Raw genomic sequence first — 26,777 nt, forward strand, 5'->3', positions numbered from 1 at the left:
GGGAGGGCGGGACGAAGGGTGACTTCCTGACTCATTCTAGGCGGCATTCGTCTTCTAGATTATCAAAATGTACAAGTTAAGGGCAGAGGCCTTAGCACAAACGGTTTAGGGTTGAGTCAGCTCTTTTAGCTCAAGTCTTGAGCTCAACTTGCTAAATGTTGCAATCGTGGGTAGGTTACATTACTTCCCTTAGTTTTCTTGTCTGTAAAATGGACTACAGCAGTCTCCCCGCCCCCATGCACGGTTTCACGTTCTACTGTTTCAGTTATCCGAGATTAACCGCCATCTGAAAATATTAGGCGGAAATTTCCAGAAATAAATAATTCATAAGTTTTAAATTGCACGTCATTCTGAGTAGCATGATGAAATCTCTGGCCACCTGGCTCCGCCGCCCCCCTCCCCGGAAATCATCCCTTTGTCGCTATATAGGCTACCAGCCCATTAGTCACTTAGCCTTCTCATTATCAGAAACAGTGTTGCAGTATTGCAGTGCTTCTGTTCAAGTAACCCTTATTTTACTTAACAATGGCCCCAAAGTGCAAGAGTGGTGATGCTAGCAATTCGGATATGCCAAAAACAAGCCATAAAGTGCTTCCTTTAAGTAAAAAGGTAATGTTTGCACGGGGGGGGGGGGGGGGGGGGGGGGGGTAGTATATCTAGGGTTCAGTACTATCTGCTCTTTCAGGCTTCCACTGGGGGTCGTGGAATATACCCCCATGGATAAGGGGAGGGGGAACTACTCTACCTGCTTCCTATGATTAAATCAGAACTAATTCATGTATTGTGTGTCATGTCTGACACATAATAAAGCAAGAAAAGAGTATGTAAGTTGTAGTTACTAACCATGTATTCAATAAATGCTTTAATATGTTATACATATGTATACAATCCAAACAATGATTACACAATAAACATCTATATAACCACCATTCATTAAAAGATCACCCTGTTTCCACTGCTCAGTAGTGCCATGTATGTCATAAATCATGGGTACATAGATGTGGGGCTCAGGTTTGGAACTTTATTTTGCTTTTAATTACTGTAGCTTTATAAGGAGCCTTGATATCTGGTATGGCAAGACCTCCCATCTTGTTCTTTTTCAAAGGATTTTGGCTTTTCCAGGTCCTTTGTATATTGATATACATTTGAGAATCATTTTGTCAAATTCCATGGGAAAAACTTTTGAGATTTTGTTTGGGACTGCGTTAAATCTCTAGATCATTTTCTAAAGAATTGACATCTTCACAGTTTTGACTTTCAAATAGTTAATTTAATATATATGTCCATTTATTTTGGTTCCCTTTAATCACTTGGTAATATTTGATAATTTTTTGCATGGAGATCTCGCACATATATTATGCTAGATCTATTCCTATGTACTTCAAATTTCAGATACTGTTGGAAAAAATATCATTTTTCTTATTTTAGCTTTGACTGGTGCTAGTATATATTTTGTAAAAATATATTTTTTAATCAGTGCCTTTTCTTTTGCCAGGCTCTGGCCCACAAATGTCCCATCTTTGTCCCTGCTCACCCTCCCATCCAACCCTGTTATGGCCCTGCCCAGTGACCTTAATCTCTCCAAAGCTGGGAGAATAGAGGGGGGCTATTTGCAGATGGCTCTTCAACCTCGAAAGGAGGATGTCGGCATCTGAAGGCGGGAAAGGTGAGAGCAGCCTTCCACCCCTGCAGACCCTTTGAGCAAGCCTGGGCTCTGCTCTACCCCTCGCCCCTCTGACTCACCCACTGCCCACCAGGACCCCACCCCTGGAGAGCCACCAGGTGACCAGAATCACCCTGTTCCCATCCCAGCCAGCCCCAAACACAGCCTTACCTCCAACTAAACTTGTGAAGCTCAGCCTGACCGAGACACTGCCCGCTATGGCCTCCCTTCCCCATCCACAGCCGTAGTTCCCTGCTGAAACCCAACCCCAATCCTGGCCCTGACCCCTATCTTAGTGCCCACCCATCTTCAACTCCAAAGCCAGCCCCAGGCTTAATCCTAACACAAACCTTACCAACCAGAGGGCAAATCCCTGTTAGAGTCCAAACCTCAACATGGATACAGACCTTACCATGAGCTCTAAAGTCACCTGACCTCAACCACAACCCTTGGATGTCAATACTGTTAGCGAGTGGTTCTCTAACTTTCCAGAAAGAGTGCAGATCCATTTTTAACGACACAAAAAAAAAAAAAAAAAATAGAAAAAGGACACACAATGCTGGTAGTGTGTCATGAGAGCCTGCAGTCAGAGTCTACCTGGGTTTGACTCCCAATTCAGCCACTTCATCAAATCACTTAATCTCTCTTTTTGCATCAATTTCCTGCCTGAAAAATGAGAATAATACTATGTGCCAGTCTTCTGAATGTTGAACTAATTTAATTCTCACAACAACCCTATAATGTAGGGTCTCTTATTATCACCCCATTATACAGACGAGGAAATTGAGGCTCAGGAGTTATGTAACTTGCAAAAGGCCACACACAACTATCAAGTGGTAAAGTCAGGATTGAAACTCAGCTACTTTCCTCCAAAGCTGGGGCTCTTAACCAGGTCAATCTACTGCCCCTTAGAGGCTGAAACAAGGGCATGAGAATTGGGAATGGTCTTAGCTGAAAGCCCCAAGGCAAAACTCAGATCCCATCCAAACTTAACTTCAGCCCCAACCTTGATCCTAATTCTAATCCCAGCTCATTCAAATATCCAGTCCTAACCCTAAATCATAACTCAAGCACATTCCACTCCCACCTTTACTTAAACCCAACCTCAAAATCCTCCACTTGAATTTAATCTTAAATCTGCCTCCAGCTATATAAACTTAATGGTACCCCATGCCAATTTAAATTCTACCCCAAGTCTAATATCAAACCCTACCTCACTTGGAAACAGAATCTCAGCCTCACTCTCCTATAAATTCCTACTTTATCTCCAATCAATTCCAAAACCAACTCACTCCCTGCTCCTTAACTCAGGTACCCCTAGCTTTTCCTAATTTTACATACTCTTTTCTCCTTCCCTTAGACCGAGGGATGGGATCAGGTAGGAGGCAGCCATGATTGCCCCAATATCCTGTCCCTCCTGATTCAATTTCTCCACAGACATCGCCCCAGAGCCCAGTACAGCCAATGGGGCAGGCCTTGGTCTCGAATGGGGGCTGTGTCTTGGGCCCCCAGAATCAGGGGGTGAAATCTGTGAGGCATCAGGCCTGGGGACCCCAAAGCGAAGGACTCAGCACAGTAAGCACAAGACAGTGGCAGTGGCCAGTGCCCAGCGGTCACCCCGGGCACTCTTCTGCCTCACCCTGGCCAACCCTGTCCGGCGGTCCTGCATCAGCATCGTGGAGTGGAAGCATCCTGGACGGCCAGGGGCAGGCCTCAGGGGTGAAGGTCACCAGGGTACCAAGAGTCAAGGACTGGGTCAGGGCTAGTATGGAGGAGGGCTAAAGTCACTAGGGATCAAGGGTCAAGTACTGACTTCAAGGACAAGTTGAGAAAAGTGAAGGTCAGTCACGGGAGGAGGGGGGGATGTCAAGGGTCAAGCACTAAATCACAGGAAGAGTTGAGGATGGATAAGTTTTCCAGGGGAGTCAGAGTCAAGGCCTTGGGCAGGGCAGGGGCGGGAATGTCAGGGCTGGTCACCTTGGGGTCAAGGGTGAGCATTGGGTGGGGAGGGCCCCAAGGGAATGTGCGAGTTCTGAGGCTGCTTTGTCTGGGTCCTTGACTGTGTCCACCTGAGGCCCTTCGACATCCTCATCCTGCTGACCATCTTTGCCAACTGCGTGGCCCTGGGGGTCTACATTCCCTTCCCAGAAGACGACTCCAACACTGCCAACCACAACCTGGTGAGGTTTGCTCCACCCTTCCCCGCCCTCAGTCCCGTACAGCCCCAGTAGAACCACACCTCAAGCCTTCCAGCCGAGCCCCGCCCCTCTCGGATCCCGAAGGCTCACCCCTGCCCGGCCCCGCCCTCCGTCCCTGCTCTGCCCTTTTCCCGACCACCCCATACCCCATTAACCCCCAACACAAATAACATTCCCGATCTCCGTCTCCGCCCCCAGGAACAGGTGGAGTACGTATTTCTGGTGATTTTCACTGTGGAGACGGTGCTCAAGATCGTGGCCTACGGGCTGGTGCTCCATCCTAGCGCCTACATCCGCAATGGCTGGAACCTACTCGACTTCATCATCGTTGTGGTCGGGTGAGGGTCTGTGGGACACGCCCCCACCCTAGTTCAACTAACTTCCCACCCCAAGCTCGCTGAATTCCGGGCCCAGGGAAGCGACTGCTTTAGATTGCTCCCATTCAGCCGCCAGAATCAGGAATATTAACATATTTTAAATCTATTTGCATTTCCAGTTACAGAGACTGGTGCTTTCCTGAGGAGAGGGGAGGGACGGAAGGGGGTGCCGAGGCCTGACCCCCGCCTCATACCTTACTCCCCATCAGGTTGTTCAGCGTACTACTGGAACAGGGCCCCGGACGGCCTGGGGACGCTCCGCACACTGGGGGGAAGCCGGGGGGCTTTGATGTGAAGGCTTTGCGGGCATTTCGGGTGTTGCGGCCACTGAGGCTGGTGTCTGGGGTCCCGAGTGAGTGTAACGCCCTCCGGGGGTGGAGGTAGGGGAGGGGAGCGGGAGGAGGACTGAATGGACCCCGCCCCTACTTCACCCGCCCTCGCTCCCGGCAGGCCTGCACATAGTGCTCAATTCCATCATGAAGGCGCTGGTGCCGCTGCTGCACATCGCCCTACTCGTGCTCTTCGTCATCATTATTTATGCCATCATCGGACTCGAGCTGTTCCTCGGACGCATGCACAAAACGTGCTACTTCCTGGGATCGGGTCAGCCAGCCTAATCCTTCAGGGACAGGACTCGCCCACTCCACTGGCTCCTAGGCCATAGCGGGTTCTCAAGGAAATCCAAATTAACAAGACTCCGCCCCCAGGCTCAGGCTCCACCCCCGATAAACAAGCCCAACCACTACAACCCACCTCTTCCAAATAGCCCCGCCCTATCCCGAGACTCCACCCTCGAGACAAGGCCCAGCCCTGCACTTAAGACGCCATCCTCCAAGACTAACCCGATATATTCATGCCCTTCACCCGGACCCCAACCCAAGCCTTGCTCTCACCCTCTTTTTAAGAAACCCTCCAAAATTCACAAGGCTCCGCCCCCAGGCTGGTGCCTCACTCTTATTTACAAAATTCGGCCCCCAGATTTACAGTCCCACTCCCCAGATCCCTGTGGTCGGGACTCAGCTTCCCAGTGGTTCAGAACCCTGACCTGGCAGAGTCAAATTCTAAGGGTTGTCCTTGATTTAGAAAAACTAGGACTCTGAGTTGAACTACCCAGATGGGCGGAGCTACAGGGTTGCGACGAATGCGGGTGGGCGTGGCTTGGAGCCCAGAGCAAGGTTCTTCCTGCAGACTTGGAAGCCGAGGAGGACCCATCGCCCTGTGCATCTTCTGGCTCCGGGCGTGCGTGCACCCTGAACCAGACCGAGTGCCGCGGGCGCTGGGCAGGGCCCAATGGAGGCATCACTAACTTCGACAACTTCTTCTTCGCCATGCTGACGGTCTTCCAATGTGTCACCATGGAAGGCTGGACCGACGTGCTCTACTGGGTGAGGTGGAAGGAGGGCACACAGTTCAGAGACTGTACGTGCCCTTTCACCCTGAGCTCAGGCAGGAATGTCTGCATATCCTGAGGGATGCATGCTCTCTCTCTCCCCAGATGCAGGATGCCATGGGGTATGAGCTGCCCTGGGTGTATTTCGTGAGTCTCGTCATCTTTGGGTCCTTCTTTGTCCTCAACCTTGTACTTGGCGTCCTGAGTGGGTGAGGAGCCTGGACACTCCCCTCATCCTGCCCCTCAGACTCTGTCTCTAATTTTTGTTCCTGGCAAACTCCTAGGCGACCTTCAAAACCCATCTGAAATACCCCTTCATTCATTCAGTCAGCACTGAGCATCTATTGGGTGCAAAGCACCATTTTAGGAATGGAACAAGAGACAAAAATCCCTGCCTTCTTGGATATTACATTTTTGGGGTGTGGGAGAGACAAACTATAGCAACAGATGCAATAAATAACATATGTGTAGTGTTTTATATGGAATATGTGCTATGGAAAGAAAGGAAGGATTAAAATAGGAATGGGAAAGCTTCTGGCCAAGATGGCAGAATAGGGAAAAAATACTTGCATATTAAATTTGATCAAATCTACAGTATATTTTGGATTTATGTCACATTTGCAAAAATTGCAGTTGAAGGTACATTAATTGGTCTTATGCCTTTTTTTTTAGTATGTATTATTGTGGGTAATAAAGACATGTTTGATTCAGCGGTTGAGTGTCGACCTAGGATCCAGGCAATCGGGGTTTCATTCCCGGTCAGGGCACATGCCCGGGTCGCGGGCTCAATCCCCAGTCAGGGGCGTGCAGGAAGCAGCTGATCAATGACTCTCTCATCATTGATGTTTCCATCTCTCTCTCTCCCTCTCCTTTCCTCTCTCTGAAATCAATAAAGATATATTAAAAAAAAAAAAAAGACATGTTTGCAAGGCCAAAAAAGTAGAAATGCAGATATCTTGCAGTTATAAATAGGGACAGTCAGGACAGGCCTCCTTGAGAAGGTATCTGAGCAAAAATGTGAAAAGATGAGGGAATGAGTCATGTGGCTGAGGAGAGAGTGTCCCAAGCAAAGGGAACAGACAGTGTGAAGGCTCCAAAGCAGGAATGTGCTTGGCATAGTCAAAGAACAAAGGAAGCCAATGTAGTTGGGATGGGAAGGCGAGGGGCCAGGGTGGGTCCTCCACCTCACCCTCTATCCTCCACCCTCAGGGAGTTCTCCAAGGAGAGGGAGAAGGCAAAAGCACGAGGGGACTTCCAGAAGCTGCGGGAGAAGCAGCAGTTGGAGGAGGACCTACGGGGCTATCTGGACTGGATCACACAGGCAGAGGAGCTGGACAGTGAAGACCCCTCAGCTGATGGCAACTTTGGTTCTGTGGCTGAAGAGGGCAGGGCTGGCCACAGTAGGCAACCCCAATCTGACCCATTCCCTGCTCCATGCAGGCATCAGATGTGGGTTGCCCTCCTGAGACCCAGGCCCCACCTGCCCCACCTGCAACAACTCTTGGCCATTCCCTCAGCTGTGGCCTAGGAAAGAGAATCCAGACCCAAATTCAGATCCCCCACCCATCTGTACCCAGAACAGATTCCAAATAACCCGCCCCCCCAAAACACACACGGCCATAACTCCACCTCTGCCCATCCTCCCCAACTGTCCTCCCTGTCCCCACAGGGCCACAACTGGCAGAGCTGACCAATAGGAGACGTGGACGTCTGCGTTGGTTCAGTCACTCCACCCGCTCCACACATTCCACCAACAGCCATGGTGGGGGTCCACCCTGGTTGGGGAGGGGGGCAGGATGGGTAGACAGAGGAGAAAGCCAAGGGTGGAACCCTGGGGTCTTCGTGTGCTGGCCTCTGTTCCCACCCTGCCCACAGTCAGCCTGCCAGCCAGTGACACCGGTTCGATGGCAGAGACGCCAGGAGATGAGGAAGAGGAGGAGGGGGCTCTGGCGAGTTGTACACGCTGCCTGTGAGGGCCCCAAGCCCTTGACCCCTGACCCAGCCCATAAACCAGTCCAGACCCTGACCCCAGTACTTACTTTAGCTTCCAACCTTGACCTCAGCCCCTGACCTCTAACCCTAGCCTCTGACTGCCTCTCAGCCCCTTATAACACCCACCTCCCATGCCCCTCTTTTGCAGAAACAAGATCATGAAAACCAGGGTCTGGTAAGTTGAGGAAGTTGTGTGACTCCTGGACCCCATGACTGAGATTCCCACCTGAGTCCCCCAGGGCAGGCTGAGGTAGGTGATCTCAGCCAGTGGGTTCTCCTTTCCTCCCAGCCACAGCCTCCGTCGAGCCAACCGGGGCCTTCGGGCATGCTGCCGGCAAGCTGTGAAGTCCAATGCGTGTTACTGGGCTGTGCTGCTGCTCGTTTTCCTCAACACACTGACTATCGCTTCAGAGCACCACGGGCAGCCCATATGGCTCACCCAGACCCAGGGTGCGCCCCCAGCCTGCCTGCCGTCTCCCCCAGCCCCAATTTCCCTCCACCCCAGGGGCTCCAATTCAGGATCTCTCAGGTGCCTCAGACCTCCCAACATTGCCTTCCAATCAAGTAAATGCAGAAACCTTAGCCTGTCCCATCCCACCTTGTAGCTTACACTTATATAGCTCTTGCTGTGTGTGTGAAGCTCTGTTCTCAGTGCTTTACATGTACTAACTCAATTTCTCTTCACCACAACCTTATGGAATTAAGTACTAAGGCACAGAGTACTGAGTACCAATGTACTGAAGAGTTAAGTGACTAATCCAAGACTCAGCAAGTGAGTGGAAAATTCAGGTAGCCTGGCTCCATAGTCCAGGCTCTTAACATCACACTGGATAAATAACCCCTCTGTGCTTCAATTTCCCTATCTACAAAATGGGGTAGTCATAGTATTCACTTTATGGTGTGGGTAGAAGGATTAAATTAAAGTGAAAAGTGCTTAGGACATTGCCTGGCCCACATAAAGCTAACACTTTATAAATGGTAGCTCTTACTAGTATTCATTTTAATCTGAACCCCAACCTTAATACTGAGCACACTTCTAGCCCCTACCTTCAAACCAGCCCCAGTCCTAACTAAAGCCCAGACTCTAACTCTACCTTTGAATTGGAGCTTTTCTGGACTCAGAGACTGAGGCCCCACTCCAACTCTGCCTTTTGCCCCAGCTCCAACCCCTCAAAACTACATTCACTCTGACCTACAAACTCATTCCAATCCCTAACCCTAATCCCACCCCCAGCCTGTACCTGGCCCATACCAGCTACCCCAGATCACTCCATGGCCCTACCTCCCCACGTCACCACAGAAACTGGCCAGCCCCTCCCCCTCTTCCTACAGAATATGCCAACAAAGTGTTGCTCTGTCTGTTCACGGTGGAGATGCTTCTCAAGTTGTACGGTCTGGGCCCCTCCACCTACGTTTCCTCCTTCTTCAACCGTTTTGACTGCTTTGTGGTCTGTGGGGGCATCCTGGAAACCACACTGGTGGAGGTGGGCGCCATGCAGTCCCTGGGGATCTCAGTGCTCCGATGTGTGCGTCTTCTCAGGATCTTTAAGGTCACTAGGTGTGTGTGTGGTGGGGAGGATTGAAGCCCCAAACACAACCCGAACAGTCCCCACCCCAGCTCCAATTATAATTGTATCTATATCACCATTTAATTTGTAAATATCCACTGAGTGCCTGCAGTGTGCCAGACACCCTTCCAGGCCCTAGGGAAACACCAGGAATCAAAGCAGACACAAGTTCCTGCCTTCATGGAAATTCAAGTTCAGTGGGGAGGGTGTCTACTCCATTTCCATCCCCTTCCTCAACCTCAACCCTGTCTTTGAACTCAACTCCATGCTCATGCCCAGCCCAGACCCCATGCCCAACCTTCAACTATAACACCATCTCTAGCCCAACTCCAACCACTCGTCATCCACAAGCCCATTACAACCCCAACACCCAATCCCAACCCCATCTCCAACCTCATTCCTAACTCACAGTCTCATCCCCATCACTAACCACAACCCCCACATTCCTAACTCCTAACCACGAGCCTATCTCCAACCACAACCCTGTTCCCAGCCCCAGCCCCAGCCCCAGCCCCAGCCCCATTCTTATCGCCATCCTCTCTGTTCCAACCCTCAACCCCAATTCAGTCATCTGCAGCTCTAAATGTTCCCCAATCCCTAACCCCAGCCTCAACCCCAGCTGCAATTTCTAACCCCAACCCCAGTCCTGGTCCCAACCTGAAACCCAATTCTAGCTCCATCACTTTCCATTTACCCTCCATCCTAACTTCATCTCCCATTACTCCCCTAACACTTAACCTCAATCTCAACCTTCCCCACACTAATTCTCGCCTCACTCCAGCTCCAAAAGCACTTCTAAACCTGATACCAAAGGTCGTTTTAACCCAGCCCGCCCCAATGCATCCCAAGCTGGAGCCCTGCCCTGGCTCCTGACTCACCACTGAACATGTCAACCCTGCCCCCCCATCTCTGCTGCAGGCACTGGGCATCTCTGAGCAATTTGGTGGCATCCCTGCTCAATTCAATGAAATCCATCGCGTCCTTGCTGCTTCTCCTCTTCCTCTTTATCATCATCTTCTCCCTGCTTGGCATGCAGCTGTTTGGGGGCAAGTTCAACTTTGACCAGACCCACACCAAGCGAAGCACCTTTGACACTTTCCCCCAGGCCCTCCTCACTGTCTTTCAGGTGGGGCCTGGAGACCATGGCATGAGGGGGTCAGGGGCACCCAAGGGTGCTGGGAGGGTCCCAAGAGCTTCACGGTGAATTCTCACCCCCAGATCCTGACAGGTGAGGACTGGAACGTGGTAATGTATGATGGTATCATGGCTTACGGCGGCCCCTTCTTCCCAGGGATGCTGGTGTGCATCTATTTCATCATTCTCTTCATCTGCGGCAACTGTATCCTCAAAGCCTTGGCAAGGGGCTGGATGGTGGCAGGGTGGGGTGGATAGAGGGACCTGGGTGGTCCACAGGCAGGCTGCTTCTCCATCCTTTGCAGCCTGAGCTCACCTCAGACATCCTGTTGAATGTGTTTCTTGCCATTGCTGTGGACAACCTAGCCAGTGGAGATGCAGGCACTGCCAAGAACAAGGGCAGGTGATGTCTGGCTCTAGCCCAAGGACAGTCTCTCCCTGGATCCCTGCCTGGAAACCCACACACATATCCCGCACCACCAGATATGCCTCTGTCACCCTGGCAATCCCCACTCCCAGATCCAACCTGCCAGTCCTCATTCATTCAACATGCATTTATTGAGCACCTACTTTGTGCCAGGCTTTGTTCTAGATGCTGAGGAGACAGCAGGGGTCAAGGTAGACAAAGTCTTCTTCATTGAGCTCACATTCAAGTTAGGGAAGGCAAGCAAAACACAAATAAATGAATATATAATATGTTAATAATATGTAACAAAGAAAATGAAATAAAAGAACAGAGAGAAATAAAGATTGCTATTTTGGTTAGAGTAGTCAAGGAATGTCTCTGTGGGGAGGTGACAGTTGAACAGAGAGCTGAACAAAGTGAGGGAGTGAGCCATGCAAATATCTGGGGGAAGAATGTTCAAGGCAAGGGGACAGCAAATGCAAAGGTCCTGAGGTGATGATATTCTTAGCACATTCAAAAAACACACCAGGGAGACCAGGGAGTGTGAAGTGGAATGAGTGAAGGGGAGAGTGGTAGGAGGTGAGCTCAAATGGGGAAACAGTGAGGCCAGACTGAGGGTGTTCTGGGCCACAGTGAAGACTTTGGTTTTTGCTCTGAGTGGGTGGGAGCCATGGGAGGGGTGTGAGCAGAGGAGGGATGTGCCAGACATAGGATCTAGCAGGATCCTTCTGGTTACTGTGAGAACAGGCTGTGGGGATGAGGGCAGAAACAGGGAAGTTCTGTGGGGTCTAAGAAAGGTCTGTTCTGACTGCAATGCTCCCCCTCAGCTTCACCCATCTGCTGAGATCCTTAGCAATCACCACTACTACCCCCCATTTCCTCACACAGGGAGAAGAGCACTGAAGGGAAACCCCCACAGGAAAATGGAGCATTGGTGAGTTAGAAACCTGGGCACTGTCTACACCTCATAGTACCACCAATTCCTGTGTATGTGTTTGCACTTTTAACCTCCAACCTCTGCCTATTCAATCCTTCGTTATTGCATCCCTTCCATGCCTCCCCCCTGTCCATCTCCTGGTGTCTCCCCTACCATCGATGACCTCCATCTTCCTATCCCCAGGTGCCTGGTGGGGAGAATGAAGAAGAGGAGGGTGCAAAGAATGCAGGAGCAGGCAAGTGACCAGGGCCAAGTGGAGGAGGTGCAGGACCCTAGGGACAGCACCCAAGCAGAGCTCTTGATCCTGAGATCCTCTTGTCTAGAAAGCAGCCTTTTCCAAGATCATCTTGAAAATAATGGGCTTGGTGTGTGGCCATCAACATTTGGAACATTGAGATTAAAGAAGATTAACAGATGTTTTGTTTTACTGCAGACCTTCTCAAAGCCTTTATGACTGTGAGGATGGCAGTGTTCATTCAACACACATTTACTGAGCTCTTACTGTGTCCCAGGCACTGTTCTAAGTGCTGAGGACACAACAGTGAACAAAACAAACTGAAAGTCCTCTGAGGAGCTGACATTCTAGCAAAGAGATGAGAAGAATTTACCATGTGACAAGCATTGTTCTGGGTGCTTTACATATATTTTCTCACTTAATTATCTCTCTTTTGATCTTCTGGTGCCAGGAATGGAGGAAGAGGAGGAAGAGGAAGAAGAGGAGGAGGAAGAGGGTGCAGGGCGTGTGGAACTCCTACAGGAAGTTGTACCCAAGGAGAAGGTGGTGCCCATCCCTGAGGGCAGCGCCTTCTTCTGCCTCAGCCAAACCAACCGGTGAGTGCTGGGGGCAGGGGGCAGGAGGGGCTGGGGCAAGTGGAGGGCCAGGGAGCAGCCAAGGCTCTGGGTGAGTGTACAGCCTGACACAACAGGCCTGAGCTGCATCCTTCCGGCTCTCCCAATCAACTCTGGGTTCTCACCATGGCCCATTCCCCATTCACCAGAATGAGGACGGCTTGTCACACCCTCATCCACCATCATGTCTTCACCAATCTTATCCTGGTGTTCATCATTCTCAGCAGTGTATCCCTAGCTGCTGAGGACCCCATCCGAGCGCACTCCTTCCGCAACCACGTGAGCCTTTGGGGGGCATTCCCAGGAATATCCTACTGGGCACAAGCTGGGTCTGGGGAAAGACCCCTATCTGGGCAGAAAGAGAAGGGCAAGAATGTCAGCCTTTACTGTGTGTGCAGCACACTTGCAGAAGCTTCAGGGAGATCAGTATGCAGCTGAAGAGAAAGCTGTGCTCAGAGAGGTTGAACAGGCCGAGGGCAGCCATGTAGCTGGGTAGAGGCAGAGAAGACCAAATTTGAACCCTTATCTTTCTGATGGCCAAGCCTTTTGCCTTGCAGAGAAGTTCTTGATCATCATGAGAGAGAAGGAAGGAAGGAGGGAAGGAGGGAGGGACAGCAACGCTTACACTGAGAGGTACACATGTGTGTGCATACACACACACACACACACCTAGGATATCCCTCAGCCATGACTCAGTGACTTCCCCTCTTTCTCATCCCCCAGATTCTGGGGTACTTCGACTATGCCTTCACCTCCATTTTCACTGTGGAGATTCTACTAAAGGTAACTAATGGGCCTCCAATCATACCCCCAGTTGCCCCAACCCACTCCTCACCCACCCGTACAGCCCACCTCTCCAGTTTCCATCCCCTCCTACTCCTTCTATTCCCAAATCTGAAGTCTAGCCTGATGACCTCTTACCCCCCAGATGACGGTGTTCGGGGCCTTCCTGCACAGAGGCTCCTTCTGCCGTAGTTGGTTCAATCTCTTGGATCTGCTGGTAGTCAGTGTGTCTCTCATCTCTTTTGGCATCCAGTAAGTGACCCTTGCCTACCCCATTCTCCCAGAGATGAGGCAAGGCCCGAGCCAGGGCCTGAGGACTGCCCCCTCCCCAGCTCCAGTGCCATCTCAGTAGTAAAGATTCTGCGAGTACTCCGAGTTCTTCGGCCCCTTCGAGCCATCAACCGGGCCAAGGGACTCAAGGTAACCCCACCCCACCCAAACCCATAGGACCCAGGCCATGCCCTGCCCCTGGGGCCAGAATCACTGATCAGATTAACCATTTACATCATGCATGACCACATGTAACCACTCATGCCTGACCACTGGCCACGTGGCCATACCCATGTTCCTTAACCACTGGCAACATTTTTCTCATCTGAGTCCCTGGCTTGTGCCTACTTATCCCTGCCTGGAAAACACTTATTCCTGGTTGGTGCCCACATGTCCCTGTCTCACATCACTGCCACTTGACCACATGTTCCTGACTACACATCCCTGACCCATAACCACATGTCCCTGACCCAAGTCCCTGAGCCCCATCCATGCCCAAAATCCCTGCCCCACGGCTGCTGTGCCTGCAGTGTCCATTAGCCATATTTGTGGGTATCTGCAGCACGTGGTACAGTGTGTGTTCGTGGCCATCCGGACCATCGGGAATATCATGATTGTAACCACACTCCTGCAATTCATGTTTGCCTGCATTGGTGTACAGCTCTTCAAGGTGGGAAGAAACACTGAGGGAAGTCCAGGCATGGGTCAAGATGGGGGTGAAGGGTGTACCTGCTTGACAAATATCCTCCCTACAGGGGAAATTCTACAGTTGCACTGATGAGGCCAAACACACACCCCAAGAATGCAAGTGAGTAGCCATCATCCTGCCCTCACAGGCCCCAGGAACCCTCCCAAAGGCCACAGAGGCCCCTAGAGTTCACCAAGGCCCTTGAAACCCCTATAGCTTTCTCCCAAGAACTTCAGAGATGTCTCCAAATTTTATCAAGGCCCCCAAGACTCCCAGAACTCCCCAAAGCTCCAAGATACACCACCAGAACTCTCCCAAAAAATGCAAAGGCCCTCACATCTCACCAAACCCTAAGAATACCTCCCCCAAGCCCCCCAATACCTCCCCCAAGCCCTTCTCCACATTCCTGAGAATTACCTATATTCCACTCTCAATCTCCCAGTCATCCCCAAACACCACCCCCTCATGCATCGCCCAATCCTCAACTTCCATCTTGAGACTCCTGTAGAGGATAGTGGTTCAAAACATGGGCTTTGAAGTCAGACATTCCTGGTTCAAATCCATCCTATGAGACTTTTCTTAATCTTGTAATTTCTTATGTTTCTTAACCTTGCTGGGTCCCATTTTCCTTAACTGAACAATGGGGATTTTTTAAATCACAAGATTTTTTGTGAGGAGTAAATGAGTTACTACACGGAGAGTGTACTACAGTGTAAAGTTACTATGTATAAAGCCTAGCATCATGCCTAGCATAGACTTAGTGCTGATCAGGTTGGCTATCATTGGCTATTATTTGTATTACTTTTTTCTAGATGGCAATGATAATGATGATAATGGTGATGAGAGCTAACATACAGGGATGGGCAAAAGTAGGTTTACAGCTATAATACAAATTAATTATTAAAAAATAATACAAGAATAAAATCTGTGTTTCATGTACTCACAACTCTAAACCTACTTTTGCCTCACCCTGAATGTGGTGCCAACTATGTACCACACATTATTCTCATTGATTGACTTAATTAATCCTTGTAACAAGCCAGTAAATACATCCTATTATTATTCATATTTCATGGATGGGGAAAACTGAAGCACAGAGAGGTTAAATGACCAAGGTCACCCAGCCAGTAAATGGAGGGGCAGGATTTGAACCCAAGCTATCCAGCTCCACCATTATGTCCAGCTGCCTCCATGCTGGAAACCTCAGTCTTCTTTCCACAGTTCTCCACCTCTCTTCACTCACCCAAACTGTCTGAAACATCCACAGGGGCTCCTTCCTGATTTATCCTGATGGAGATGTGTCACGGCCCCTGGTCCGGGAGCGGCTCTGGGTCAACAGCGATTTCAACTTTGACAATGTCCTTTCAGCCATGATGGCTCTGTTCACTGTCTCCACCTTTGAAGGCTGGCCTGCGTGAGGGGAAGGGCCCCAGGGATGGGCAAGGGACAGGGAAGGAGTATCTAGGGGACTGGTTTGGAATCTGCTGAAGGATGGGTATCTTGGAATGTGATAAAGTTCTTTTGAGACTGGATAGGGTTTTCTGGGGGACAGGTGGGCATATCAGAAGACTGAGTGGGGGTCTCCCAGTTGCTGGCTAGGGTGCTTTGGGGACCCGGGTGGGTGAGATCTCCAGGAATTGGGTAGAGGTCTCTGAGGGACTAGGTGGAAGTCTAGAGAGGACTGGGTAGAATTTAGGTGGGACAAGGTAGATGCCTGAGGAAACTGGTTGGGGGGTCTCAGAGGAGATGGAGTGGGGGATTCGGGGGTTTCCAGAGAGCTGCGCAAGTCTTTGAAGTAGTAGTTGGAGATCTTTAGGGGGGATGGAGCAAGAAATTCAAGTTGATGGGACATGGGATTTAGAGATCTTTGGGGCTTGGTGGGGGAGTTCTGATGAACTGCATGGGGATCTCCAGGTGGATAGAGAAGGGGATTTTGGGGTCTGTGGGAACTTAAAGGATTTGAGGGTCTTGGAGGGCCTGGTGGAGGTCTCTTGGGATATGTATGGAGGTCCCATGTGATTTGGTCAGGGGATTTAGGAGTCTTTGGGGTGCCAAGCAGGAGATTCTGGGGTGTCTATGATAAGAAGTCTGGGAGAAGGTTTGAAGGGCCTGGAATATCCCCTCACCTGCCTCCACTGGCTCCCCAGGCTGCTATACAAGGCCATTGATGCACATGCAGAGGACCAGGGCCCCATCTATAATTACCACGTGGAGATATCAGTGTTCTTCATTGTTTATATCATCATCATCGCATTCTTCATGATGAACATCTTTGTGGGCTTTGTCATCATCACCTTCCGTGCCCAGGGGGAGCAGGAATACCAAAACTGTGAGCTGGACAAGAACCAGGTGACCTCTGACCCCCTGATCCATGACCACCAACCCCCCACATACACTTCCTTGCCTCAGGACCCCACTGCTCACTCATGCCTTGCACCCATATGCAGCGCCAGTGCGTGGAGTATGCCCTCAAGGCCCAGCCACTCCGCCGTTACATCCCCAAGAACCCACACCAGTATCGTGTATGGGCCACTGTGAACTCTGCTGCCTTTGAGTACCTCATGTTCCTGCTCATCCTGCTCAACACTGTTGCTCTAGCCATGCAGGTCTGAGCTCCCCACCCTGACCCTTGCCAGACACCCTATTCTGTCTACACAATCCCTTGGGAACCATTAGGAATGCTTTAGGCTGCAAGTAACAAAACCCCCAAATAACAGAAACTTAGGCTATAAGTTTCTTCAAATCTAAGGCCAATAATTGTAAGTTGCATCCTGATTTCAGAAATCTAAGAACGTGGAAAAGAAATGGCAGATGGCAATTGTAAGTTGCCATTGATTGTGAAGCACACCCCAATTTCAGAGATTCTAAAATGTGAAAATATGTGCATCCTAAAGTCAATGAAATATGGTAGTTACCTCACATAACAAGAAGTGTAGAGGTAGGCTGTTTGTTCATTGCTCATCAAAGACCCAGGCTCTATCTTTCGGCTCCACTGTTCTTAGTCAGTTGGCTTTCATTCTCATGATTGTTGCTTCATAGTCACAAGATGACTGCCACAGCTCCAGGCATCAACACTACATTCAGGACAGGAAAAAGGAGGGAAGATTGAATCAGGGGACTCTCTTTATTTGAGCCTTTATTGGAAAGCATAAATATTTTTCACAGAAGCTACCTAACCAGCAGCAGACTTACGTTTCTGTCTGAGTCAGAACTAGCTGCAAGGGAAGCTAGAAAATCAAGAGCTGGGCTTTCCATAAAAAAAGAATAAAATCTTAACATTTGCTACAACACAGATGAACCTAGAGGATATTATGCTAAGTGAAATAAGTCAGACAGTGAAAGACAAATATATGATTTCACTTTTATGTGGAATCTAAAGAACAAAATAAATGAACAAACAAAGCAGAAACAGACTCATAAATACAGAGAACAAACTGATAGTTGCCAGATGGGAGGGGAGTTGGAGGACTAGGTGAAAGGATTAAGAAGTACAAATTGGTAGTTATAAAATAGTCACAGGGATGTAAAGTACAGCATAGGGAATACAGTCAATAATATTGTAATAACTATGCATGGTGTCCGATGAATACTAGATTTGTCAGAGTGAGCACTAGACTTACTGAGGTGATCACTTTGTAAATTATATAAATGTCTAACCACTATACTATACACCTGAAACCAATATAAAATAAAATTGAATGTCAACTGTAGTTGACAAATAAAAAAAGAGTTGGCCTCCTCCAATATCCATAATGGGAGGCAGATAATGTGAGGGGTTAGGCCAAATCATCTTGCTACCACATCCTCAGACTTCCCTCACTCCTAGCCAGAGAACATTTGGTTAAGGGTGGGGGAGTTCTCTGCTTCAGACACTGTCCCTATACCTGATTTTTTTTCTTCCAGCACTATGAGCAGACTGCTCCCTTCAACTATGCCATGGACATCCTCAATATGGTCTTCACTGGCCTCTTTACTGTTGAGATGGTGCTCAAAATCATAGCCTTCAAACCTAAGGTGTGCTCCAGCCCTAAACCCACCTGCAGTGGGGGAACTCCTTGGGGTGGAGCTCATTGCAGAGCTCTTCAGAGGGGGGCAGCAACCAGGGAGCCATGAGACTAGGGAGTGAGAGAGATCCAGATGCAGGCCCATTGTGTGGTCTATGCCTGGCCCTGTCTCCCCAATTTCCCCACCACACTGGCCCCCTACCCTACCTTCCTAGATCTGAGAAGACAGGGCCCTGCTTTCCTCCTGTCTACAGCATTACTTTGCTGATGCCTGGAACACATTTGATGCTCTTATTGTGGTGGGCAGCATAGTGGACATTGCTGTCACTGAAGTCAACGTGAGTACTGGCCTCTCTACAAACCCACTCTCCCCCTACTAACCTTTCCTCACCTCAACCACAGGGCTTTCTTTCAAATGGGTAGGTGGCTCACACTCCCATCCACCCCACTCAAGGATACTAAGTGCTCCTTATTCTAGCTCTATCCCTTCTGAGACCCTGTTGGGTTCAGCCAAAGTCCCCCTCCACCAGCTCCCTCATCCAATTTGCAGCCTATCCTCTGGCTCCACCATCACCTAACATGACTCTGTTATTTCTGTTATTTCCTTCCTTGCTTCTACATCCCCCTCCATTGGCTCCATCATCTCCACCAACTCCTGCTTTGGATCCATCATCTCTTCTGATTCCTTCATTGACTCCATTTTCTCCACCGACTCCATCGTCTCCAACACTGGGTCTTTCTCGTCTCTGTCATTACCACTGACTGCACGGTTGGCTCCATAATCTTCTCCATGGTTCTATAATATCGATTGACAATGCTGCTGGTTCCATATCTCCATCTCCATCACTGGCTTCTCCATTGGGTCTCCCATGGCTTCTCTGATCTCCATCATCTCCATAAAACAACTGGCTCCATCATTTCCTCCATTGGCTCTAATATCTCTCCTCCATAATTTCCTATACCCTCTCCTATCCTTTCACCCTCATTGCCAACTTTTCCCACAACCATCTTGATCCACTACCACACAACTTTCCCCATCATCCCTTGCATAATGACTGTACCATCCATTATCCGCTATAACTGTTCAATCATTTCTTCCCTTGTTCATTTGGGCCTGTGATCACACCATCTCCTATATCTCCCCTGTCTTGGCCATGTGTCCCTCCAGAATGGTGGCCATCTTGGCGAGGTAGTCCCCCATCATCAACAGGGACTCTCTGCTTCTTTCCCCACCCACCCCACCCCACCCCACTCCACCCCCTTCCTTTTTTTCTGGAGTCCTTAAAAATGCTCCCTGGCCACCCAGGGACCTGACTTTTTATGTATTTAGGGACTGGGAGGGCCAAAGCATGAGACAGGGAGGTGTCTGGGGCAAATGTGGGCTGAGCATACCCACCCCCACACCCACCCCAGAGCTCTGAGGACAGTTCCCGAATTTCCATCACCTTCTTTCGCCTCTTCCGAGTCATGCGACTGGTCAAGCTTCTCAGCAAGGGTGAAGGGATCCGCACATTACTCTGGACATTCATCAAGTCCTTCCAGGTAACCCCCCCCATCCTTTTGACCACTCCTTCCTCCTACCTCAAACCCTCTCAGCCTGCCCTCTTACTACCCTCAGAACTATATCTCCTACTGTGTCACACCCACCTGCAACTTACCATTTCCAGTTTCCTCTCTTTTCTAGGCTCTCAATTCCCAGCATGCCTTGGCCTCACCAACCTTACTCTATTGTATTTAGTACTGTTTCCACATTTGGGATATACTGGTAGTCATGACATAGGCACTTGGGGGATGGAACACATCTCTCAGCAGGCCCAGGCTTGAGGAAGCAGTGCATTCTAAAGCTTATAGTTCTCTGCCTGGGCCTAAGTATCTACCCTCCTCTCCACCCCCATAGGCCTTGCCCTATGTTGCTCTTCTCATCGCAATGATATTCTTCATTTATGCAGTCATTGGGATGCAAGTGAGTGGGGACACTAGAGAGCATCCCTCAGGCATGTCTCTGCTGAGGGGGATAGTGTAGGAAGAGCCTGAAAGTGGGGTTGGTGGGTGGAAAGACAGACAGACACTGGATGACCCTGAGTCAGTCCACATGTCTGTGAAATGGGATCAGCAGTGCCTGCTTGTCAGGATTGTAAGGACCCTTTGGGTATTAGGAGTTGTGAAATGGGTGGCAACCTGTTGGGGAATGGGTTCATCCCTCTGACACAGCCCCTGTGTGCCCACAGATGTTTGGCAAGGTGGCTCTTCAGGATGGCACACAGATCAACCGAAACAACAACTTTCAGACTTTTCCACAGGCTGTGCTGCTTCTGTTCAGGTGACATCGACCCCTCTCCCCACCCACCTCGGTCCCCAGCATTGTGGACCCCAGACTGTCTGAGCTATGGAAATAACAGGGCAGCATGGGGTTCCATATTGCCTGGGACGTTTTCTGGCTGTGAGCTGAGTCTTTGAAAATACTCTAGCCTTGGCCATCCTCTTTCTGGCTGTAAGATGTATCCTTTTCTTGGGCCTCAGTGTCCCATCTGTAAAATAGCATGGCATGCCATGACAGTCATATTTGTGCCAGTTATAGCCCTTGGCAGGAACTGGGTCATGTCCTAACCCCTCCCATAATGCCACTTGCCATGACTTCATAGCCTTCCCTCCAGGATGACACCCCCATGTGATCCCCAGGTGTGCCACTGGTGAGGCATGGCAAGAGATAATGCTTGCCACCCTTCCCGGGAATCGATGTGACCCTGAGTCTGACTTCGGCCCTGGCGAGGAGTTTACCTGTGGTAGCAATTTTGCCATCGCCTATTTTATTAGCTTCTTCATGCTCTGTGCCTTCCTGGTGAGGACCATTTCCCTGTAACCATCACCACTGCCATGGGGGTTGGCCTTGAAGGGTCTGGGGATGTCAAATGAGGTGGGGAGCCCAGGTCTTCAGAGTAGGTGAAAGGGCTGGCCTAGTAAAAATATCAGTTGAGGGATTTTTGACCCAGCAACCATATGAGCTCTCCTTAGCCTCTCACCAACTCCCTATACCCTGCTCTGCCCTTGACCTAACCCCCCTGCTCACTGGCCCACAGATTATAAATCTCTTTGTGGCTGTGATCATGGACAACTTTGATTATTTAACCAGAGATTGGTCCATCCTGGGCCCCCATCACCTCGATGAATTCAAGAGGATCTGGTCTGAATATGACCCTGGGGCCAAGTATGCCCTCTAACCCCATACCTGGTATCCCAGGGGACAGTACACTACCCCACACAGTCTCCCAGGTCCCAAACCTCTGGCCTACTCCTCCCATTACCCAGTCAGTAGATGCCCCAAGGTCCCCACTGCCCCTGTCTTCTGCCCCCTCCCCATCTCCTCCCCCCCCCCCCCCCCCCCCGTGACTATCCTTCAATCCTGCCTTGGCAGGCCCTGGGGTGATGGTGGGGAGAGGTAGTAATAAGGTGGTGGGGCCTTGAGAAAAGGCTGGAGGGGGTATCTCCAATCCAGTGGTGCCTCCCACCCACCCCCACCTGCCCAAGAGGCCGCATTAAACACCTGGATGTGGTTGCCCTGCTGAGACGTATCCAGCCACCACTGGGATTTGGGAAGCTGTGCCCACACCGAGTGGCCTGCAAGGTCTGTGCACCTGCCCACCCCCCACCTTGCCTCTGAGAGAGCTGTCTACCATCTGGCAGGGGTGGGCAGAAACTTTGCCTTGGGTGAGGAGGGGCTGTTTGGTTGCATCATCAAAAGTTTCTGCCCTCCGGGCATTCATGCCTGCATCTCAGGCATTTGCCCAAAGTGGGTTTCATGTCCCTGGTGTGCACAGAGACTTGTGGCGATGAACATGCCCCTCAACTCAGATGGGACGGTAACATTCAACGCCACACTCTTTGCCCTGGTTCGGACATCCCTGAAGATCAAGACAGAAGGAGGTGTGTGGGGGAGGGGAGGGGGTGGCAGAAGTGGAAGTGTCCCTGGAGAGGTTGCAGAGAGCAAACTGGAGTGATGGGCCCCATTCCTAGTTCTGAACCTCAAAATGGGTGACTGTCTTCTCCAGGCTCATTTCCCCACCTGTCCAATAGGGGCTGTGGTGCGTGACTGCGGTAGAAGCTTGTGAAGCCCCTCCAACAGTGAGGGAGTGGCTGTGAAGGGCTCTTCCTATTGGCTTATGCCCCACATCCTCTCCTGGTGCAGGGAACCTGGAGCAAGCCAATCAGGAGCTGCGGATTGTCATCAAAAAGATCTGGAAGCGGCTGAAGCAGAAGCTGCTAGATGAGGTCATCCCCCCTGCCGATGGTGAGCTATCCTCACCCCAATTCTTGAGCCAGCTTCTGAATGTCAGATGATTGCTCATCACCACAAAACCAGCACCTGCTGGGGGAGGGAGAGTGAAAGGGGAGCTTATGCTGTGGGTAGGGTGGGAGGAACAGAGGACCCCTATGTGACCTTGCCTCTTCCTCTCCCTTGTCCCCAGAGGATGAGGTCACCGTGGGCAAATTCTATGCCACATTTCTGATCCAGGACTATTTCCGCAAATTCCGGCGGAGGAAAGAAAAGGGGCTTCTAGGGACCGAGGCCCCCCCAAGCACCTCCTCTGTCCTTCAGGTCTTCAGAGCGGAGTCTGGGTGGGTGGGGGTATGTGGGAGCACTGTGGCAGAGGCTAACTGCCCTCTTGATATCATGAAGCCCATGTCACAGATTTGGAAACTAAGGCCCCAAGACCTGCAGAGGGTCAGGGGTGGCTGAGGGGGCTCCCTCCCGCACCCCACACTCCTGCATGGGAAGCAGGTTCAATGAAAGGGGAGTTTAGACCTTGAGCTGTCCTGCTTCCCTATTTTTCCACCCTTGCAGGCTGGTCTGAGGAGCCTACAGGACTTGATTCCTGAGATCCGACAGGCCCTAAGCTGTGACACAGAGGAGGAGGAGGAGGAGGGGCAGGAGAGAGAGGAGAAGGAAGATGAGAAGGACCCAGAAACATACCAAGTGAGGACAACTTTCCACTGCCCCAGGATTGTAAAGTACTCCCTCAATCCCCTGAGTGACTTCCGCACTGCCTCTAAGGAGAAGCCCCCCATGGAACAGACAAACATTTATTTAATACCTACCATCTGCTGTTGAAGGGCAAGACCCAGATTCAGCCCAGTCCCTGGGGAGCTCATTGGAGACTCACTATATGACCAAGTGACTTAGATATAACATGGATGCAACAATTAGTCCTGTGACTCCCACAGGCCCTGATGGGATCCCAGCCCCCATCTCGTAGGAGCTCCATTTCTGTGTCTCTGCCTACTGGGGACAAACTTCCAGATTCACTCTCCTCTGGGCCCAGTGATGACAATGTGGGGGCTCCCAACTCCAGACAGTCCAGTGTGCCCCAGGCTGGATCCCATGCCCGCAGGTATGGTCAGGAGTCTGGGGGAAGATTGTGATGGAAGGCACGGACTAGCCACTGTATGGGGATAACTCAGGGGGCATAGGAGTAAGGCTTTCTAATGGAAATCTGGGAAAGATGGGAGGGATTCAAGGGCTCAGGTGGGAATAAAGGGTAATAAGAGATTCATGTGAGAAAATCAATGTAAAGGCTTAATGCAAAGAGCACATGATGTGGAACTAAATGGGTTTAAGTTCAAATCCTGAATCTGCCATTTGCTAAGTGACCTTGGGCTAGTCACTTAGTTTTCAACCTGTGAAAGGGGGTAATAATAGCACCTCACCTCATGAGGATGATGGAAGGATAGAATGAGGTCATGCTTAGCTTTCACGCCTCACCCCACCCCCAATACTTGTGTTGAAGTTGTCTCTTTAATAGGCCAACTTTAATTTTTTTTAAACATATTTTCATTGATTTCAGAGAGAGAAAGGGAGAGGGAGAGGGAGATAGAAGCATCAATGATGAGAGAGAGTCATTGATCAGCCGCCTCCCGCACCCCCCCACACTGGGGGCTGAGCCCCCAACCCGGGTATGTGCCCCAACCGGGAATCAAACCAGGATCTCCTGGATCCTAAGCCGATGCTCAACTGCGGACCCACGCCTGGCCGGGCCAATTTTTTTTTTTTTTTAATGTTCTGTCTTTCCAATAAGAAAAACACCTCTTAAAAGAAAGCCCACATCCGTTTTAAAATGACAGGTTAATTTTATGTTATGTAAATTTTCCCCCAATTAAAAAAAATTAGAAGCCCAGTATTTCTGTAAGGGAAGAGGCATAACACAAGAGGGAACCAGGGCCTGAGGACCACAAATTTGGGGATCTGATCTGCTTAACTTGCTTCACTTTCCTCAGGAGAAGTTCTGGGGCTCTCATTTTCACCATTCCGGAAGAAGGAAGTTTTCAGCCCAGGGGAACTGAAGGGCAGGCCAAACAGTATGAGGAAGAAGAAGTCCTGGGCCAGTGCTCTAGCCACAAGTAGGACGAGCCCATGCATGGGAGGGCAGGACTGACAGCACCCCATCACCCATGCCCAAGCCTGAGCTCACCTCCCTCCTTCCCATACAGGCTCTCCTTAGATGAGCCGGCAGGGACTCCCCCACGCCCCATCCTTTTGCCACCTCACAGACCCCAGAGGTACCTGGATGGGCACCGTGCACCATGCCGCCGTCTGCTGCCCCCAACACCAACACCTGCAGGTGAGAGCATGCATAGGTCCTGGGAGGCTGCCAAGGGCCATCAGGGCAGAAGGCTGGAGAAGCACTGACATTCTTCTTTGTCCCCTGGGGCCCCCTATTCCCCTGACCCCAAGGTCAGAAGCCCTCCTTCACCATCCAGTGTTTGCGGCGCCAGGGAAGTTGTGAAGATTTACCCATCCCAGGCACCTATCATCGTGGGCACAACTCAGGGCCCAGCAAGGCACAGGTGAGGTGGGGTGGGGGCAGCCTAGGTTGAATTGATCAGACACACTACATGTTAGGACCTTCTGAATAACTGGGCACATATGAACTCACACATTCCTCACTGTACCTGTGAGGTGGGTATTGTTATTAGCCCCAGTTTACAGATGAAGAAACTGAGGCCCAGAAAGGCTTACCCAAGATGACACAGCTAGTAAATGGCAGAGCTGAGATTTAAACTCAGGTTTTCTATGATCTTAAATAAACTCAAGTCTAATTTATACACATTCAGTTTGACTGAAGTTGTGTTTGGGGGAGTGAGGTAGGCACAGAAATGAGTCCTATACCCGCACACTCCACCCATCCATCACTGTCCCTCTGATATTTATTCTGGTCCAGGGTTCCTGGGCAACCCCTCCTCAGCGGGGTCGGCTCCTATACGCCCCGCTGCTATTGGTGGAGGAGGGTGCACCAGGGATGCACTCCCTCAGCAAGTCCAGCGGCGGTCCGCTTTTCACCTTTACCTGTCTGCAAGTGCCTGGAACCCACTCGGACCACAGCCATGGCAAGAGGGGCAGTGCTGACAGCCTGGTGGAGGCTGTGAGTCCAGAAGGGGCATGGGCAAAAGAGATGGGGCAGAAGGAGAGAAGGGGAAGCTTGGGAAGGAAGGAAAAAGGGTCCCCAGTCTCTGTGCTGTGCATGGAGCTCTCCCTTTGTTCTGTGACTTCTGCTCAACATGTGTGTGTCACTGTCCCCCAGTGGCTTTGCTGCACACCCTCATGGGTACATCATTTATTCACGGTGACTTCTCTGTGCATGCTGCTTCGACTCCATGCTGTACCCTCTGTCAACTCTGATCCTACCTGTGCCCCCAGGTGCTCTTCTCTGAGGGCCTTGACATCTTTGCCCGAGATCCGCACTTCGTGGCCCTGGCCAAGCAGGAGATCGCGGATGCGTGTCGCCTGACACTGGACGAGATGGACAGTGCTGCCAGTGACCTGCTGGCACAGGGAACCAGCTCACTTTATAGTGACGAGGAGTCCATCCTCTCCCGCTTTGATGAAGAAGACCTGGGAGATGAGATGGCCTGTGTCCATGCCCTCTGAATTCCCACTCCTACCCCACTGCTCAATAAACCTCCTGCCCTCCCTTCTCCAGAGGGAGACAGGCATGGGCCACACTCTTGGAGTTTGATGTCTTTGCATTGAGGGCTTAGGGCTGCCCTGCATCCCCCATCCATCCATCCCGGTTCAGTGCTGAGCCACTGCCCACACGCGGGTATTTCCGGAAACCAGGACAGCCAGGTCTGATTATTCAGCGTCAGTGAAGGAGGGAGGAGGAGGAGGAAGAGACAGCAGCCAAAAAAAGCTGGAGACAGAGTGGAGGTGGTGGGGGAAGGGGGTGGCACTGGACAGAAATGGAGGAAAGAGAAAGGGGACTTGGATAGGGAGTGCAGTAAAGTCAGAGATCCCACAAGGGGTCAGTCAGGTCTTACTGAGGAAGGACACATGGATGAGAAGGAAAGGATAAGGAAACCAGAGGTGAGTCCAGCCAGTAGAAAGGCCTGAAGGTTAGAATTAGCCTGGTATGTGATGTCAGGAAGAGGGGTCCTCTGATGGCATCAGGAATTTCAGGGAGGCTAAATTGTGATCACCTGTCTTCCATATCCCACATTCTGCCTGAGGAAAAGAAAATCTAAATCC

At 50.7% G+C, this 26,777-nt stretch overlaps 1 protein-coding gene across 2 annotated transcripts; it reads left to right on the forward strand.

Moving 5' to 3' along the window:
• Nucleotides 1-1,641: 1,641 nt before the first annotated feature.
• Nucleotides 1,642-26,180, forward strand: CACNA1F (calcium voltage-gated channel subunit alpha1 F; the record flags this gene model as incomplete). Of its 2 annotated transcripts, none has more annotated exons than XM_081126737.1 (48): nucleotides 1,642-1,666; nucleotides 3,101-3,344; nucleotides 3,738-3,843; nucleotides 4,060-4,199; nucleotides 4,448-4,590; nucleotides 4,689-4,841; nucleotides 5,427-5,623; nucleotides 5,734-5,837; nucleotides 6,838-7,028; nucleotides 7,298-7,390; nucleotides 7,504-7,597; nucleotides 7,769-7,795; nucleotides 7,910-8,070; nucleotides 8,953-9,178; nucleotides 10,107-10,314; nucleotides 10,407-10,527; nucleotides 10,644-10,725; nucleotides 11,617-11,662; nucleotides 11,849-11,900; nucleotides 12,352-12,496; nucleotides 12,664-12,793; nucleotides 13,238-13,297; nucleotides 13,443-13,549; nucleotides 13,630-13,717; nucleotides 14,130-14,237; nucleotides 14,323-14,375; nucleotides 15,523-15,669; nucleotides 16,403-16,604; nucleotides 16,703-16,861; nucleotides 18,159-18,269; nucleotides 18,514-18,597; nucleotides 19,428-19,448; nucleotides 19,673-19,801; nucleotides 20,157-20,222; nucleotides 20,488-20,579; nucleotides 20,939-21,098; nucleotides 21,337-21,464; nucleotides 21,785-21,881; nucleotides 22,075-22,180; nucleotides 22,443-22,544; nucleotides 22,723-22,853; nucleotides 23,100-23,231; nucleotides 23,480-23,646; nucleotides 24,530-24,637; nucleotides 24,743-24,873; nucleotides 24,987-25,099; nucleotides 25,474-25,674; nucleotides 25,950-26,180. In XM_081126737.1, 48 exons carry the CDS (start codon nucleotides 1,642-1,644, stop codon nucleotides 26,178-26,180), a joined length of 5,922 nt encoding a protein of 1,973 aa, XP_080982863.1. The 2 variants fall into 2 exon arrangements, with proteins under 2 accessions (XP_080982863.1, XP_080982864.1); XM_081126738.1 differs by having other exon boundaries at nucleotides 6,838-6,995.
• Nucleotides 26,181-26,777: the final 597 nt, after the last annotated feature.

This window comes from Miniopterus schreibersii (genome assembly GCF_964146895.1).
Source record: "Miniopterus schreibersii genome assembly, chromosome: X".
NCBI classification, from domain to species: Eukaryota; Metazoa; Chordata; class Mammalia; order Chiroptera; family Miniopteridae; genus Miniopterus; species Miniopterus schreibersii.